This window comes from Acinonyx jubatus, chromosome C1, assembly GCF_027475565.1.
Source record: "Acinonyx jubatus isolate Ajub_Pintada_27869175 chromosome C1, VMU_Ajub_asm_v1.0, whole genome shotgun sequence".
NCBI lineage: Eukaryota > Metazoa > Chordata > Mammalia > Carnivora > Felidae > Acinonyx > Acinonyx jubatus.
In genome coordinates, this window is record NC_069381.1 from 169,492,087 (window position 1) to 169,510,633 (window position 18,547).

The 18,547-nt window shown below is 33.9% G+C and overlaps 1 protein-coding gene across 1 annotated transcript in view; it reads left to right on the forward strand.

Moving 5' to 3' along the window:
• The window catches only part of ZNF804A (zinc finger protein 804A), a 283,519-nt gene that overhangs the window by 207,551 nt on the left and 57,421 nt on the right, over positions 1-18,547 (forward strand). The window contains exon 2 of the mRNA XM_027055135.2: positions 11,520-11,663. Coding sequence (XP_026910936.1) covers positions 11,520-11,663 — 144 coding nt within the window. The remainder of the gene's footprint in view (positions 1-11,519; positions 11,664-18,547) is intronic.

The window sequence follows — 18,547 nt, forward strand, 5'->3', positions numbered from 1 at the left end:
ATAATTGCTGAATGAATGGATTTGTGGTTTTTATCATTTTTATTATTTTTATTTTAATTCTGTGAATAGATTTATGTTTTACACTTTATGATGAACATGGTTTTTGCTGATCATAATGGGCAGATATTTGTACGTCTGGGTAAATCATTTATTCTTACCATTGCAAACTAAACCATAACTTCATGTAGAATTGCCAGTGTTGATTTATATTAGAATATTTAAAATAATTCTTTAGGATATTACTGTATGATATGCTTTAAATTTAGCACAGATTCTTAGCAAGGATTATAAGTATTAAACCTCTAAGTCTCAGTAGAAAAAAAAAAGTATGCATTTGGGGTACTTCAAATGTTTTTCCACCCAACTAAATAGTGCATATCACAAAAACATGGTTCAAGATTGGAAATAACAAATGATATGTAAAACCTCCAAAAATATAGCTACATTTTATTAATTCATTTATAGAACAAGTATTTTTTTAAACACTTGAATAGTCTTTTAGGCATTGGGGATATGGCAATGAACAAAGCAATTAAAGATCCTGACTGCTTAGAACTTACAGTAGTGAAATACATATATATGTTCTTTGTGCCTCATCCATAATCTGTCAACAGTTATCATTTTCATGCACACAGTCCTGGCTTCTGACTGCTAGCACATGAATTCTTTTCCTGAGAACTTTTGCCAGGCACCAGAGACCACTCCATTCTTGGACATGAGAAGCCCCAAAGTTCCAAGTGTAAATGCCCTCTGGAAACTGCTATCAACAAATTCTTAAGGGGATTTATTGGACAAATGGTATAGCTTCCTTGATTCACGGCTACAGAAGCTCTGAGGTTTGTATTCTGCACTAGTTTCCAGAGTTTCTAGCATAAGCAAGCTTCCTTTGCTTCTGTAGTAACCATTCAAAATATAATCTTTACTGGCTTCCATTTCTCTGCTTTTAACCTGAGGCTATATATTAAAAGTGGGTTTCTTGTAGGCAACATATAGTTAGTCTGTTTTTTGTTTTTTTAACTATTCTGAAAATCTATGTCTTTTACTTGTACTTAGACCACTCACATTAAAAGCAATTGTTGATATAGTTGTAATAATTACCATTTTTGTAATTACTTCAATTTGTTGAATTTGTTACTTGTTTTCCCCCCTAATTGTTTCTACTTTCTCTGGTTCTAACTGAACAATTTATAATTTAACTGCATCATCTCTCTTAGAGTATAGATTACACTTCTTTTTAATACTTTTTAGTGGTTGATCTAGAGTTTACAACATATGTATTTATTAATCTTAAGTCCACCTTCATATAACCCTGTACCATTTCACATACAGTACAGGTATCTTTTACCAGAGCATTCCTAATTCTTTCCCCAGGCCTTTTTGACATTGTTGTGATTCATTTTACTTATCTATATGCAATAATCAACCAATTCATTTTTAGTATTATTGTTTCAAATAGTTAACTTTTTGATCAATTAAAAATATACATGTATGTATGTATACATAGGTAGGTAGGTAGGTAGGTAGGTAGATAGATAGATAGATAGATAGATGATAGATAGAGATATACTTTAATTGATATACCTTGATCTTTTTTTCCTCTAACACTTTTCCTACATAATTTTCTCTCTGAAGAACTTCTTTTTACATTTCTTGCAGGTCATATGTGTTGACAATGAATTCAGTTTTTGTTTATCCAAGTCTAGTTCTTTTACTTTTAGGACTATACTTTTCACTTCTAGTTGCATACTTTTAAGGGATGTAGACAAATATGATATGTCTAGGTGATTGTTGCTGTTGTACTGTTATTGATATTCTTTTGGTGTTCTCTGAGCTTCCTAAATCTGTAGTTTGGTATGTGTTATTCACTGGAAAAATATTCAGCCATTCTTACTTCATAAATATTCTTTCTGCTCCATTGTCTCTCTTCTGCTACTCCAAATACACATATGTTATACTGTTCTATGTTATCCTACAGTTCTTGGATGTTCTGTTCTGTTTTCTTCCTTCTTTCATTCCTATCTGCATTTCAATTTGGTAAAGATTCAATTGACACATCGTTCTTCATTTTAGTTAAACTTTTTTAAAATTTATATCATTTTCATATGATTCTTTTTTAAAATTTTCATTTCTTTGTTTACATGACCCACCTATTCTTGCATTTTGCCTACTTTTCTTATTAGAGACTTTAACACATTTATCATAATTGTTTTAAATTCCCCCTCTGATAACACCAACATCTACATAATATCTAAATTCTGAACTTTGTTCTTGTATTTATCTTTTCTCTTCAGACTGTTTCTCTTTCTTACCTTTTAGAATGCTTTGTAACTTTCCGTTAAAAGCTGGACATGATTCGGGAATAGGAACTGAGGTCCCCTAGTGTCCTTGACTGCGTGTGCTCTTTTAGCCGTGTGTTCCCCTATGTACATCTCCTCAAAGAAAGTGTGTATTGTACAACTCCTTCAGCTCTAATTCACTATGATACTGGAACCCTGTAGCTGTGTCAGGAAGGTGTGGGGAGAAGGAAAATTTTATAAACTTTCAATATTCAGCTTCTAATATGTCTCTTTATCAGGGCTATGACTGCCATATTTGTTTCTCCTGTGATATAACTCCTGTATCTCTCTGTCTCCCAAGCCCCTACTCCATTTTTTGGCTATAAAATCCCTAGTCTACTTTTTTGAAGCCATGACCCTTGTTGACCATATTGACTCCACAACTTTAATGAGGCAGGAAGACTATAGAGAAAGTAAATTCCTTTTCCTGGTTAGAGTAAGGTCTTTGAATTGTGACATGGAAGCACACTATCCCTTGGGAGTGGGTTTTAGTTATATATAGGACTCTTGGCTTATTTCACAATAGTTTTAACTCCCAAATCCCTTTCGGGGACACAAGGGACTTTCTCAGATTATCCTCATGAGAACCTGGTGGAATTCATGAAAAGCTACAGAAGTGTTTGGGGTCCCTCTAAGATTTCAACTACCAGGAGTTTCTGTCTCATAGACTGTAATCAGGCCATAGAATTCATCAGTTAACATTTGAGAGTTCCTACCAGTTCGTGGCTCCAGCAATTTCGCATCCAAGTAAGCGGCTGTTTGTCACTACATCCCTGGATGTGCTTGTCTCTCCAGATTTTCAAGTGGTGTTTCACCCTATGACCTCAGTTCTCTCACAGTTCCGAGAGAAAGAATTGATTTTCACTTTTCATAGATTGTTCTTGTCGTAAGGACAGGAGCAATGACTTCCAAGCTCTGTACATGTTCAGAGCTGAAGCCAGAAATCTTTCCTTCATTCCTACTCTCTTACATTTTGCCACTGTTCTGCCAGTTTTTCCTGAGATCTCAAGTAAACCACTTAATCTCAGCTCCTTGTGTCACTGTCTATTTCTGGGAGACCTCAAGCTAGGATAACCAGTGAGACATTTTACTAGAGAAATTGTTCTGTCTTACCCTAGGTGACTGTTACAACTGAGACAGTAACAGATATGCATCAGATCATTATACCCCTTTCCAATACCTTTCAGAGAAAATGGCTGCTGCCTATAAGGTTAAGAGATGTCTAAGCTGAAACAAGTACTCTAAATTATTATTATTCATATTCTACACTGGATTCTTTGCAGAATCTATTTATATACAATTTCCATGTTGGTACCATTAATCTCCATATGTGGTTTCATAAATATGAACTAGAATTCTACACACCTCAGCTAACATTCAGCTTCAGAAAACCTGAAATACTTTTTTGTAATTTGCCTTGAAAATGAGATCCCCTACCGCCTTGCTTTATGCACAGGGAGACTGCAGAGTAATGTTAAATTTCAGCCAATTATTAGAACATGCTGTCCCTCAGATCTTGCCAACAGAAGGGAAAAGTGTAACTCAAATTTTCTATTACGTTCTCAAATTAGACTAAATACTTGCTTAAATTAACCAGAGGGTCTAACAATCCCTAGTCATAGGATAGAGCTTCCTCTAGGACCCATGGATGAAAACAGAAACAGATGCCTTCAAAGAGGCAAGCCAGTTGAGGTGAATAAGAGTGTACTCTGATAGCTAAAGCTTGGGAATCCATTCTCTTTTTACATGAACAGGTTCTGTGGTTAGAAACTATGCTGATTATCCAATGGTTGTTGTCAGCTAAACAACAGGAAAAAAAAATTGGTAAAACCTTATGAGTGAATACTCTTGCTTCGAAACTAACTCAGAAAGGAGTTACCAATTTTGAGAAACAACTTTACCTTCTCCAATTCTCATAAATGTGGACATAAGGTATTCTTCGTCCTTTCTGTTAGGTTGCACTCAATTTTGCTCACCAGAGGTGCCCATAGAAATATGCTATTCAATACTCAGTTGTTTTCTGTATTCTACCTCAGCCTTCACCTTCCATGGTGGTATAGATGAGTTTGCATTTCTGTGGAACAGTTTAAAAATAAACACATTTAAATGCATATATTTTATTATATTTCCATTCAATACATCTCTGACTTTTGATAAAATCGTAACTTTCTGACTCAACTTTTAGTTGTCCATTCTATATGCTTCAAAATTATCTTGTTATCCATTTTTCAGCACTTGAAATAATAGAACCCAGCCTTTAAGAAGAGAATGGCATATATTTTTGAGACAGTGACACAGCTTTTGTCACCCAGAAATGGTTGCCCTCCTGTCTAATAGGGAAGGGATTTAAATCAGAAAAAGACTAACATCAGTTTTTCTGCATGCCTTCTTTTCTACTCAATCTCTCCTTATTGTTAATACAGCTTTCAGACTCCAATACCCAGAGGTGCTCTATAACTGTTTTCTTCCTGAATAAACTTTCTCTTCTTCATATTAAAGGGGGAGATAAAAGAGGGAAAACCATAAAAAAATACAACCCTACTATTAGTGACAACATGGATGGACCTTGAAGGTACTATGCTAAGTGAATTAACTCAGATAGAGAAAGACAAATACTATATGATTTCACTCATGTGGAATCTAAAACAAATGAACAAACAATACAAAGCAAAAATAAATTCACAAAATTCACAGGTATATAGAACAGACTAATGGTAACCAGAGGAGAAGGGGGTTGGAGTATGCAGAATGAGTGAAGGAGGTCAACTGTATGGGGATAGATGGTAACTGGACTTTGCTTATCTCCCTGTAGTGTGTACAGATATTAAATCATAAAGCTGTGCGCCTGCAACATATATAATTACAAAAAGGGAAAGAAGACAGAGAATAAAAAATGTTTTTCTTCTAGAAGGATGACAAAGTAATTCATCATCAAGGAAATAGCATTTTAGCAGAGATCCACTGGAAGTTAATGAGTGTTTCATACTAACATTTGCTGTAAAAACATTCCATGGAGAATAAATACCAAATTTAAGTATGGAAGTGGGTGTATGGTTGAGAAAGTTTCAGAAACATTAAGGAAATAAGTGTGGCTAAAGCACAGTGAGAGAGAGAATGCTAGAAGATGATAGCAGAGATGTAGCCAGGAATCAGGTAGAGTAGGAATTGTATGTAGGTCATTGTAAAAATACTTATTCTAGTAACGATGGGAGACTAGTAGAGAGTTTTGAACTGAAGAATGATATCATCTTAAATTATTCTAGGTAATGTAGTTTGTAAGCAAGACATTCAGAGGAAACACTAAAACAAAACTTATAATCTTAGCTTCACTTTCTTCTTGAAAGGAAAGCTTAAGGCAAAGACTTCTATTCAGTTAATTAGTAGGGAAATTATTTCAGGAGGCAGAAATGAAGTTTCAGAAAAATAAAACAGGTAAGCTAAGAAAACTAATATGAAGCTGTACTGTTTGCCTTACAAGTACTATTACAGGTACTGGCACTCTGTCTTGCTGGGACCTTCTGTGGGATCATAGAAATGAATCTCAGAAATGACTGCCTGATAGATAAAAAAGGATATAATTTATCCTGGAGTTCTTACCTTCCACAATGGTCAAGAGTGGATCTATATTGTATTAATTCCTCAGCACTCCTGGGTTTTGCATTTTTTTAGTAGTGAGTAATTTCCTGCAAACTTCCATCTCGTGTGTCAGAGAAGCCCCTGGACAGGAAGATGTCTCAACATAGGCTAGGGCAAAATGCAGTCAGGGTAGTACTCTGTTAATGACTAGACCAAGAGACATGACCTGGAAATGTGCACTATTTATAGGAAATATAGATTGTGGGCTATGGATTTCCAAATAATACATCTTCTGTCTGGATATTCTTCTAGGAAAGAATAGTTTTGCCATCTCTTTGATTAATTTTTTTCATTACAATTAAAATTTAACAAAGTGTTGTTTTTGCTTCCTCTTTTAAAAGGACTTATGATAAAATTTATCCTGGATACAAATCACATGCTGCTTTTATTCTTGATGAGGTAATAGTAGAGAGAGACAGTGTGTGTGTTTCCTAGGTATTTTAAGTGTTAATTACATACAAATGTTCCTTTGTGGCATTGAAAATAATTATGTATTAACTGTGCTGAATCTATTTGTATCTTCAAAATTTTAACGTCTTTAAAAAGAGTATCCTAGCAGAAATATTAGGATGTAATATATGATTACAACTACTATTAGCAATGATAATTTATATACAGCATAATTTGGTATTAGCTCTGAAAGCATTCCCCAAATAACTGGACATAACTGGATACCACAAACCCAAGCATGAACACAATTATTTTAATAATATTACATATCCAGTGCTGCTAGTTCCTGTTTTGTTTGCTTTTCTATACGTGTGCAAAAGTGTTTATATATATGTTGAATGTCTGCCAACGCCGGGTTCTGTTAAAAGTACTGGAGATAGAGAAGTAAACAAAACTGACACAAATCCCTTCCCTCATGGGCCTCACATCCTCAGGGAAAACTACTTGAGTGCACTGAATTATCGATGCCTTTTTAAGGGAGGCTGAATATTATTTGACACCATATGTTATGCTGAAGCCACCACAAAATGTGTCATCTTGGAAAACAAACCTTTCTCCCTTCAAAGTCCCACTTCAGTACTATTCATTTCTTTAAAATTTTTTTTTAATGTTTATTTATTTTTGAGACAGAGAAACAGAGCATGAACGGGGGAGGGTCAGAGAGAGAGGGAGACACAGAATCTGAAACAGGCTCCAGGCTCTGAGCTGTCAGCACAGAGCCCGACGCGGGGCTCGAACTCACAGACCGCAAGATCATGACCTGAGCCAAAGTCAGACGCTCAACCAACTGAGCCACCCATGCGCCCCAAGTACTATTCATTTTTAAATACATGGTGGATGGAGTAGCCCCAGGACTGTGGACAAACCATTAACTTCTATGTTTCAATTTGCTGAGCTGTAAAATGTATTGTGAGGTGCAATTGCTAATGTTGCATAATAAAAGATTCTTAACTTTATAACTTTAGAATTATATGCCACTTTCCTGAAATTAGGGATTCAACCTTTACTCTTTTTAGATAGGTCTAAAATGTTGGGGTGCCTAGGTGGCTCAGTCAAACTTCCGACTTTGACTCAGGTCATGATATCATGGTTCCTGGACCCGAACCCCACATCAGGCTCTGTGCTGACAACTCAGAGTCTGGACCCTGCTTCAGATTTTGTGTCTTCCACTCTCTCTGCTCCATCCCCATTCATACTCTTTCTCTCTCTCTCAAAAATAAATAAACATTAAAAATAATAATAATAAAATAAAAATAAATAAATAAAATGCAATGGGTTTGGATGAACTGACTAGCTACAAGAAACTTATCCCTTCTTCACTCTACCATCACATTTAGTGGGACATTACAAACATTGCACATGTAGTTGAATAGAATGGGTTTGTCAGATGGAAGGGGAAATTTTGAGGTTGAGGTTATATGAACAGCTGTGTTCCTTTTTCACCTCAGTCAAATGTGTTTCATACTTCTGCAGTGGAATGGTTGTGTTGAATATTTGTCACTGTGCTTTATAATCTCAGTCAATGCCTCTTTCAGTATCACCCACAATGAAGGAGAAGGGTTATGGGGCATTGGGCATGTCACCTAATGAGGGCTGATTTTGTCTGTATACATTTGAAAAAATGTATAATCAAAGATAAAACATATGATTCCTTTCCCTTATGACACACATACAATAACTGATTCTTCTATTGTCTAACATTTTCTAGAACACGACCCTGACTCTAGTGTAGCTCATTTCAAATGGAAAGTTCTAGCACAAAAATATTTCTTACTGTGCAATCTGTTGCAACCTTACCTTCAGTTTTGTATATTTCTTTTTTTTTTTAATATTTATTCATTTTTGAGACAGGGAGAGAAAGAAAGAAAGAAAGAAAGAGAGGGTGCACGAGGGGAAGGAGCAGAGCGAAAGGGGGACAGATGATCCAAAGTGGGCTCCATGCTGACAGCAGAGAGTCCAATGTGGGGCTCAAACCCATAAACCATGATCATGACCTGAGCCGGAATCAAGAGTCGGCCACTTAACCAACTGAGCTACCCAGGTGCCCCATTCCACTTTGCTATATTTCTTTTAATGTCTTAGAGGAAGATAAATGATAGATAGATAGATAGATAGATAGATAGATAGATAATATATAGATAGATGACAGACAGGTAGATAGATAGATAGATAGATAGATAATAGAACCAATGTATATCAAAATATTAGCAATGATTTTAATTAAGTAAAAAATCATATGAGTTTGTTTTCATATTCTTTGAACATTTCTATAGTTCTCAAGATATTTTCAAAATGTGAAATATCACTTAAAAGTTTTTCTAAGAAATAAATTGTAATGATTAAAAAACAGAAGGAAGACTTATGATAAAAGAGATTGGAAAATATATTAAATTATGGGAATGTATGAGCTTTACTTGAAATCTGTTTTGATCAAACTAGTTTAAACTATTAGATGATTGTAGTTGTTTGAACACACTGACTGGGTATTTGATGATAGTAAGGAATGATTGTGGTTTCTTCATTGTTTCTGTTTATTTAGGCCTAATATTGATTTTGTGATGATATTTCTAAAAAGTCCTGTTTTAGAAATACATTTTAAAAAATTTGCAGGTAATATAGGAACTTGGGCATTTCCTTGTAAATTATCTGAGGCAGAGGAAAGGGTATGAGATAGGATAGGTACATTGAAACAAGGTTGGCCTTGAGTTGATAATTGAATTCAGTTGATGGGTATGTGCAGGTTATTGTACCATTTCTACTTTTTTTATGTGCTGAAAAGTTTAAACCTAATGAAATTCTATGAACCAGATTATTTGCGTTCAAATATGGGCTGCACATTTATTCACTATATATCCTTGAGCTAATTATTTCACTTCCTGGTACCTTCACCATAAAATGAGAAAATGTCTAAAATACACATCTCTATAATTTTAATCAGGATTAAGGGAGTTAATACATGTACACTCTTAATCGGGACTGATCCTAAACAAGCACTGAGTAAATGTTTTCATTGTTTCATTGTTTTCAAATGTTTCATTGTTTTTCAAATGTTTCATTGTTTTCAGATTTGTTTTTCTCTTCAAACTTAGGCTAAGGCTAGTATTTTGGAAGAATGCAATTTACCTGAGAATTTCAGTTTACTTTAGTCAAAAATTCTCCAATTTTTGTGGAAATAATAAGTAAGAAACAATTATTGCTTCTCTGAGGGAATATCAATCTTAGGCAGAACAAAATAAACCTACACAATAATAAGAAATAATGAAATATTTTGAGAGATGAAGTAGCTTAACTGTAATTATAATTAATGGGGAGAATCAACTAGTTTGCAAAGAAATTGCTGTTCAAGAATATTATTTTGAAGGCTAATTCAGCTTTGAGCCAAAATCTATTGCCATTATAATATAACTCATATTGATTGGAATTTTATCTCTGCTTCACACACTTTAGCCATGAAATCATAGTACTTAATTTTTGTTTCATTTAAATTGGCTAATCCACAATGTATTATTTTAAAGGTTTTGTAAATTTTCAGTAACGAGTTTAGTTATATATGGCTCATTTTCATGTTTTTAAACTAGCTGTTTTTTTTAAAAAAAATATCTTAAGTAATCAAAAAGAGTAATAGGAAATATTTCACAAACCTGATGAGAAATGGTAAATTAATTATTGAATTGATAAATTATAAATAAACAATTTGAATGATTTTGCAATTTACCACCTCTGTGCAGTTGATAAAACTAATAGAACAATAGATCGTTGTCTTTATAGTGAGAAACTGAGTTATGTATTTATAGACTATGGCAAATATATTTATCAGTTACTATAATGTATTTCAGAAGATAAATATACAAAAGTAGGGTGAATTTTGATATGTGATGTGTGCACATAGTACAATAAAGTAAGGGAAGTATTAGTCATTCATTAAATTACAATTAGTAAACCACTTTTGTATTTTATAGAAGCAATTTAAACATTCAAACTGTGAGTCCTTTTTAGCTTGTGTATTTAGAAAGAGGACAATGGCCATTGATATAGAGAGGACTATGTCATTTCATCTCCATATCCCACTGGCTGAGACAGTTAGTTTCTTATACTAGCACATAAAAGGCCTGAATATGTCCTTAATTTGAATTGTAAAGGAGTTGAGTATGAGAGAGTCTTTAAGTTAGAAACATAATATATTCTCTGGCAAGAACTGAAGTTTAGATCTTCATATCAGCACTTCAGCAAAAGACTTGAACAATGTTTCAACATGTAAAATTTATTTATGTCTAACAACATTGACATTTAAGGTTCAGTGAAACAGCAAGTAAATTTAGAGTTGAGAAAACCTAAAAACCACAAACATTTTGCTATTTTATGCTTCATAAATGAAAGCTAATAACTGACTACATTTTTCATTTTTTCAGTGGTTTGATTATATAGCCATCTTTATTTACTGTGAGCATGATGAAAGCAATCTGCTTATACAGTTTAATCCTTTTCAGTTTAGGCAAATAACTTGCAGAAAAGAATCCTATTTTCTAAAGACTAGAGAATTTTTTAAAGTTCGACTTAAAATGATATGGGTCAAGATGAAAACATTAGTCAAAGGAAATCTACTTGGGATGAGTATGTTACTATTTAGATATTTAAAGAAACAAGCAAACAAAAATACCAAACTTGAATATTTGTGCACCAATATGGACTTCTTCATGCAGGACACATTTTAGGTGTTGTTTAGAATTTACAAGTTTTATATTAACTAAGCCATTGCCAGAAGTCAGCGGTTGAATCAACATAACTATATGATTTTTGGTTTCTTCTTTGCCAACACAGCACAGGAAATTGTTCAAACAAGGGGCTTCTATTTCTCCGTCTGATTTGCTTCTGCACATTTTTGCTACTCTTCCCACCATTTATCTTGGCTTCTTGTGTTAATCTTTTATGCTCTTCAGCTCATAATTTCTTCTGACTTAGTCTGCTGGCATTTGCTTTATTTTTCTTTGTTATATTCTGTTTCTAACTCTAATTATTATGCTAAAGTTGACAACTGTCAGAACAAAGTCAATTTAGGGAAGAACTAATTGCTGCCTTCCTTGCAATTTTAATTTTTAGGATTATGCTGAGAAGGAGAACACCATAGCAAAAGCTCTGGAAGATCTGAAGGCCAACTTTTACTGTGAACTCTGTGACAAGCAGTACTATAAGCATCAAGAGTTTGACAATCACATTAATTCATATGACCATGCTCACAAGCAGGTAAGAAAAAAGTGTCCAAAAAAATCTGATATTTCTGTACTTGTATAATAATTTAAATGGTATAAACTATTTAAATATGATACTTTTATTATTTTTTGTTATATAATTTTTATAGATGTCATTCTGGAATGATAATTTGATGACTTAAGACAATTAAAAACAAAAAAAAGCACCAAAGGTAAAGTCTGAAATAAATAACCAGCACGAAAAAATACCAGTGAGTTGCCTTTTAATAATTGATAGTAATTTTAAAATTATATTCTACAGGTGGTGATCCTCTAAATGTCTTCAAATTTATTATTTTTTAAGTGTTTTAAACAACTAATGATATTTATTAAATGTAAATAAATTTATTCATTATTCTCTAGAGAAACCATTTCCCATTTGAACTACCATTACAATATGAAAAACAGCTAATTTAACATGGTAAAAATAATCCATGCTGACTGGTGAAACAAGTACTTAATATGTGTATAATATAGTTCATTTTAATATTATTTTCATTTCCCTATCATTTGTAAATCCAAGATTGATTTTTTTCAACACTCTATATAAAGATGTGTTTAAAATGGTGATGTCCGAAGTGAATAGTACAATTTTCTCATATGTTTTACATTTATCAGTGCAACTTCATATATTTAGCTAACTTGATATGATATAGCGGTTTTACTTATCACTAATTTATAAATATTTTCCTTTTTGACTCATCACTCACAAATGTCATCTGCATATCATTTGGGTATTAATAAAAGGTACATTTTTTAACTTTTTTTAATGTTTATTTATTTTTGAGAGAGAGAGAGAGAGAGAGAGAGAGAGAGAGACAGTGTGAGTGGGGAAGGAGCAAATAGAGAGAGGGAGACACACAATCCAAGTAGGCTCCAGGCTCTGAGCTGTCAGCACAGAGCCCGATGTGGGGCTTGAACTCACCAACCACAAGATTATGACCTGAGCTGGTCGGACGCTTAATCGACTGACCCACCCAGGCGCCCCATAAAAGGTACATTTTTAACCCATGAATTTGCACTAACTTTCCATTAACATTAGAGTTACTTAGCATAAGAAAGCAAACAGGGAAGTGATCATGTTGAGGGCTTATGAATCAATGGTAGATGTGTTTTCTTTTGCTGTTTCTTTTGTTTCTTTTTTGTTTTTATTCCTTCTGTTCTTTCATGCCAACAAAACTATGCTTGAAAAGGCTGTTGTATGGAGTATATTAGCCTTCATTTACATGTATCACTAACTAATGCATACTAAACTCAATGACCTGCCCTTGCCTTTTTTTTTTTTCCAGGTCCACTTGCACACTAGTTAAGGGAAAGTTTTTGATGGAAATATCATTCTTTTTCTTACATAATAATGCATAATATATATGTATGTATGCAAAATATATCAATATTCACATATTGATACTTGATTTGAACATTAAAATCCATCAGGAAATAGTATTGACTTAATTTTACAGTTAGTGGCATATATTTTATAAAAAGATTCTGGAATGCCTGTCTGCATGTATCTCTGAGGTAAATCTGAGAAAGTTGTTCTTCTGATTTTTCCTAAGTATCTAAAAGCACAAGATATATATTACATATATGTTTCGTTGTGTGTTGGGAAACATGTGTATATATATTTTAAGAATATCTTACCAGTTATTAATATCCTTTGCCAAAGAATGTTTTATTTGATCATAGATTTCCTGGAGGATCAAACTCACAAAAATTATCATGAAGACCTTTCTAGTTCCGAATTCTTAGTGTAGTTAGGATACTATATACTGTACACAGATAAGCTAAGGAAATTCAGGCTGGGTCTGCATTGTTATTTTGAAAGTCCAAAGAGTCACTTTTGATAATGTGCAGAGGGATCAGGGCCTAGAGACAGAGTATCTATCTGAATGGCCATGAACTCTGATAGACTGTTTTAGTTGATTAATTTAGCATGAATCAATGTTGTAGTAGCTGAAAATATTTAAAATCTCTATGATCATCATAACCCCTCTCCGTAGGATAGTGACAAATCTTTTGGCATGTCTTCCAAAAATATATTCTTCCTTTTCTGAGCAACAGCCTCACCCTCATGACTGCTACCAGTGGTGCTACCACATGATTCCACACCTTGGCTACTTTGAATGAAGTAGGAGAAATGAAATTTGTAGGTAAATAATTCAGATCTTTTTCTTGAGAACTTAAAGTTGAGATACAAAAAAAAAAATCTGTCTACTGTCTGACAATGGTTAGATCTAACACTTGAAAATATAATGGAGTTGTGGCTAAGTACATTGAAAAGTTGAGAAAGCTGGTTTGCAAAAAGAACAAAAACAATACACAAAGAATGAGATGTGAGTGGCCATGTGACAAGTGAAGGAGCGTATGGAAATGGCAATACTGATTTTGAGTAGCTTTCAGATAAAAGTAATCCTTCCAACAACTTATGTATAGACCGTTTCCTGGGATTCTGAGAGATATTTCACCTTGCTACATATAAATGAACTTAAAGGAAAAACATAACAAACCCTGGATTAATACTTATTACTTGCAACCAAAACAAAACAAAACAAAACAAAACAAAACAAAAACATATTAACCTATCTGAGGAAAAAAGCAATCACTTTGGTTTCCAATAGAAAAAACAACCCTCCACAAGAAACAAAGTCCATATTACCAGCACTTAACTTTCAGGTAGGAAAACCCTACATGTGATTTGGATACTTCCTGAATGGAATTAAAAAGGACAAAGAGACCACAATCGATGCATTGCTATACAGATGTGATTCCAAGGGCCACCACATTCAGGGAGAAATGCAGGAGTTATTGGTGGAATGAATCCTAGCCCTACCATTACCAGCCTTGGGTAAAATATGCGAAGGCTCGATTAACTCAAATATTCATTGTTAGGGATAATAAATGAGAGAATGAGCATGACCACACTTTGCAGAGTACATGGAAAATAGTAAAAGCTTGAGATTTAACTAGTTTCATTATTACTACTTACTAAAATTTCTTTTCTCCTAGAATGTTTGGGACACTAACACTTTGCCTTTGAGACTGCCTTTATTTAGGCTTCCCAATAAGGATCTATTTTTGCTTCAAAAAGGCTAATAAAGTCTAAAACATATCCAGGTAATCTTGACCTAAGAGCAGTGTGCCTGCCTCGTGTAGCTTTGCAAATCTGTGTTATGACAGACTATGTGTTGCATTTGAACTCTAAGCTTCAAAGGAAAATCTGTTTCTCTCATCCCCATGCTCTTTGGGTAACTTCAAACTCTCTCTCAAGCTCTCATCACTAAGACTTGCTAACAGAGAATTAAAAAAGAGGAAGAGGCACAGGTGTACCGAGGTGATCACAAGTTCACAATTCAGGGTTCATTTTTAGAATATTTTCTTTTTAACTTTGAAACTTGAAAGCCATTGGATTATAACCCTTTAATGGCAAGGATTATTTATGTCTTCATTCCTCACAGCATCTAGTGCAACATCTTGCACAGTTTAGACACCTAATTAGTCCTTCCCATATGAATATAAAAGGGCTACAGTCATAATTGCATTTAAGGTTTTGTAATAAGCCACAGTTTCGAGATAGAGAAGCACTGAGTAGTACATAGCATTGTTGAATCTTTATTCTGCACACTGGAAACAAATATAACAGTATGTTAATCATACTGTTAAAAATGATGATTAGAATAGTTGCCAGTGAAGTTATGTCATTCTGAATTCTAGTCAGTGAGATTAAAACAAAAATTTTTTTTAAGTGGGAAACTCAGCATCTGGTAAAAAGAAAAAGTTTTCCTCTAAACCCTTGACCTATTCCTCTGCCTTTAAACTAAAGCCACACTGTGTCTGTCTTCTCACCCGGCAGCCTATGGGCAATTCAGAGTTATTTTCACTGTAAGAGATTTGTCACACTGATGCTATGAAGAGATAGGAAAGGGAATGATTGCCTTATTGCTGCTGCCCCACAAACATTTTGATTTTTGCTTTAGCGGCTTCAGTATGGCTGAAGTATCTCCCAAAAGGCACTGAAGTGACCTTCCCCAGCAAGTCAAGATTCGGTGCTTTACAGCATGCTGTTTTGTTCTCTGCTCCAGAGGAAGTCACGATTGGGCCAGGTTGTTGGAATTTGCTGGTCCTGCAGGGACTTGTATTGCTATAAAAATGGAACAGACTTATTCTCAAATGTGAACATTCCTAGTAATTTAAACTTCTGTTCACTAATCTGATACTTGAGAAAAGAATCACTTCTTGATAGTTGGGTCCAAGTTTTCACCTGCAAAATAATATTTAAAAGTTAATAAGAAAATATGAGGTATGCGAAAAGCAATGCATGATTCAATTCATTTCAAACACCTTCCCTGGGATTTTTCTTGTGGTGTGTGCTTCAGTCTAATTGTACCCTTATTATTTTGTTTAATCATTTTGAGGTTAAGAACAACAAAAGGACATAGAATTTCCTCCTGCAGAGCCTGCCCACTGTCAAAAAGTGCCTGCCCCAACAGAAGTACACGTATGTGTCTAGCTAATCGTGGAACTGTATTGCTTTGACATTTCCTATTCAAGGGCATGATTTGAATAGAATTAAACAGTAAATCTTGTCCATTATTGAGTTTGAGGCATACTCTGGATAAAATAATCATTTCCAGTATCTGAACTGAAGCCATTTTCATAAACCTTTCCCAGTGAAGTTCAAGTCTTTCCTTTCCAGCTTCCACCATCTATTAGGCTGATGGTGGCTGTCTGTTGAGTAGTCATTGTTGAGGGTGTGAAAATACGAAATGTTTCTGCCCTATGTTATCTAAATATAATTATGAGAAAAAGCGTTAAAGAACTAGACTACAGTAGAAAAATACAACTAGTATTAGAGATTTCATTTTATAATTGTCAGTTATGAATTGTAAACCACGAAAAGAATGTCCCTCTACCCCTTTGTGTTTGTTACCAGTAAAAATTTTATTTTGTAAAACAACAAAAATCATTTTAAGCCAAAGTGGTGTATCTTTATTTGTTTGTTTTATTGAAGTATAGTTGACATACCATAGTATATTAGCTTCATGTATTAAAGATGTGTGTTAATGTGCATGTGTATTTGTACATTGAAATATAGACATAAATGTCAATATATACGTAAGGTGCACACACAAATACATATGTCTGTGTCTATGTTTTTGTTTTTTGGGGAAACCATTGTCACTGTTATTTAATGTTACTCCTTATCAATTACTTGCTTACCTAAATACCTTGGATCCAATAGGCACTATAATACATACAAAATACATTCAATTAAAAAATCTGTCTAAATAAATATATTAACTCCCAAATTATTGTCTTCATACAGATTTTGCTCTTTAGGAAATTCTGATATGATATGGTGCAATACTCCCTCATCCTGCTCAAATTTTATCTCAGTTTATTTGTAGCAATTTGGAAAATGCTGCCTGTGACTCAGTTGGGGACAACTATTTTTATTATTTGTAGGATATTAATAGGGAAACAGTTGACACCTCTTTATTGACACTCCCCAATGCATCAAAAGTAAAGTTCAAATCATCAGCATGATGTTTCCAACTAAGGAAGCATGATTCATGTCACAAAATCTGACAAAAATTCTCTCCACAATACTAAAAACTGCTTTTGCTAGCAGATCAGTGAAATTTAAAAAAGTTTTTTTTACTGTTTATTTATTTTTGGGAGAAAAATAGGTGGAGCACAAGCAGGGGAGGGGCAGAGAGAGGGAGACACAGAATCTGAAGCAGGCGCCAGGCTCTGAGCTGTTAGCCCAGAGCCCAAAGTGGGGCCCAAACCCACTGTGAGATCTGACCTGAGCCAAAGTTGGACGCTTAACCCATTGAGCCACCCAGGCGCCCCAGTGAAATTTTTAATTTACAAAATATATCATTTTGTATCAACAAAGATGTGTGCTAAAAGCTTAAGTGACATATTTGATAAAAAGAAAATGTGCTAGATGTTAACCCCAACTCTATTTTCACCCCAAATATTACTATGGGCTACAAGCTTTTTTGCCCTTGAGTGCATAAGAAATGTTATTATCAATGTTGTAATCCAACTGTGGTTGAAATAAGGGGGAAAATAATATATATATATATATATAGCATTGTTTTAAAAAGTGTAAGGACAAAATGTTTCAAAGAAAACACCACACAGTGTTTATTTAGCTTATCTCTGGCCACAATGTTTTTATACAGTAAAACAAAGAAATATAGCAAATGAAATGATGAAAGTTTTATTTGGGAAGTGTCACACACATAAATTAACACATGCACATATATGTATACATATGCATGGTTTATATTTCTTACCTCTTTTCCCTCAAAAGGTAAAATCATGACCTTCATGAAATGTAAAATAACATGTTCAAACATTTTATTCAGCTCTTTAATTAGGAAAGCAATAAGACACTAAGCTTATTCAAAGGATCATTTAAAGAACCAACTATATAGTTTCATAATACATATGCTATAACGTATATATGCTATATAGTCAGTAAGGAATGCTAGTATTAATATTTTAATGCATAAAAGCTGGTTGATACCATATAGGACAATAAAATGTAATATTTTGGGTCATCTTTTGTAAAGCGCAAAATCAATTGTATCTCTATTGGGCAAAGTATATTTGTATTGCAATAGTCAATAATCACGTGCATTACTCTCCACTTTCTACAACTTAACTTACTAAATTCTAAAATTGCCTAGTCAATGGAAACACAAAGATGACCATCCTTGTAGTTTCAGATTATCCTTGGAGGGTTCTGTATACGAAGACCACCACTTCACTGAAAATACTCTTTTTTGACTATTTCCAAGCCCTAGAAATCCCTTATTATAATTTTGAGTGCAAGAGTGACTGACATTAACATCCACATTGTGGACT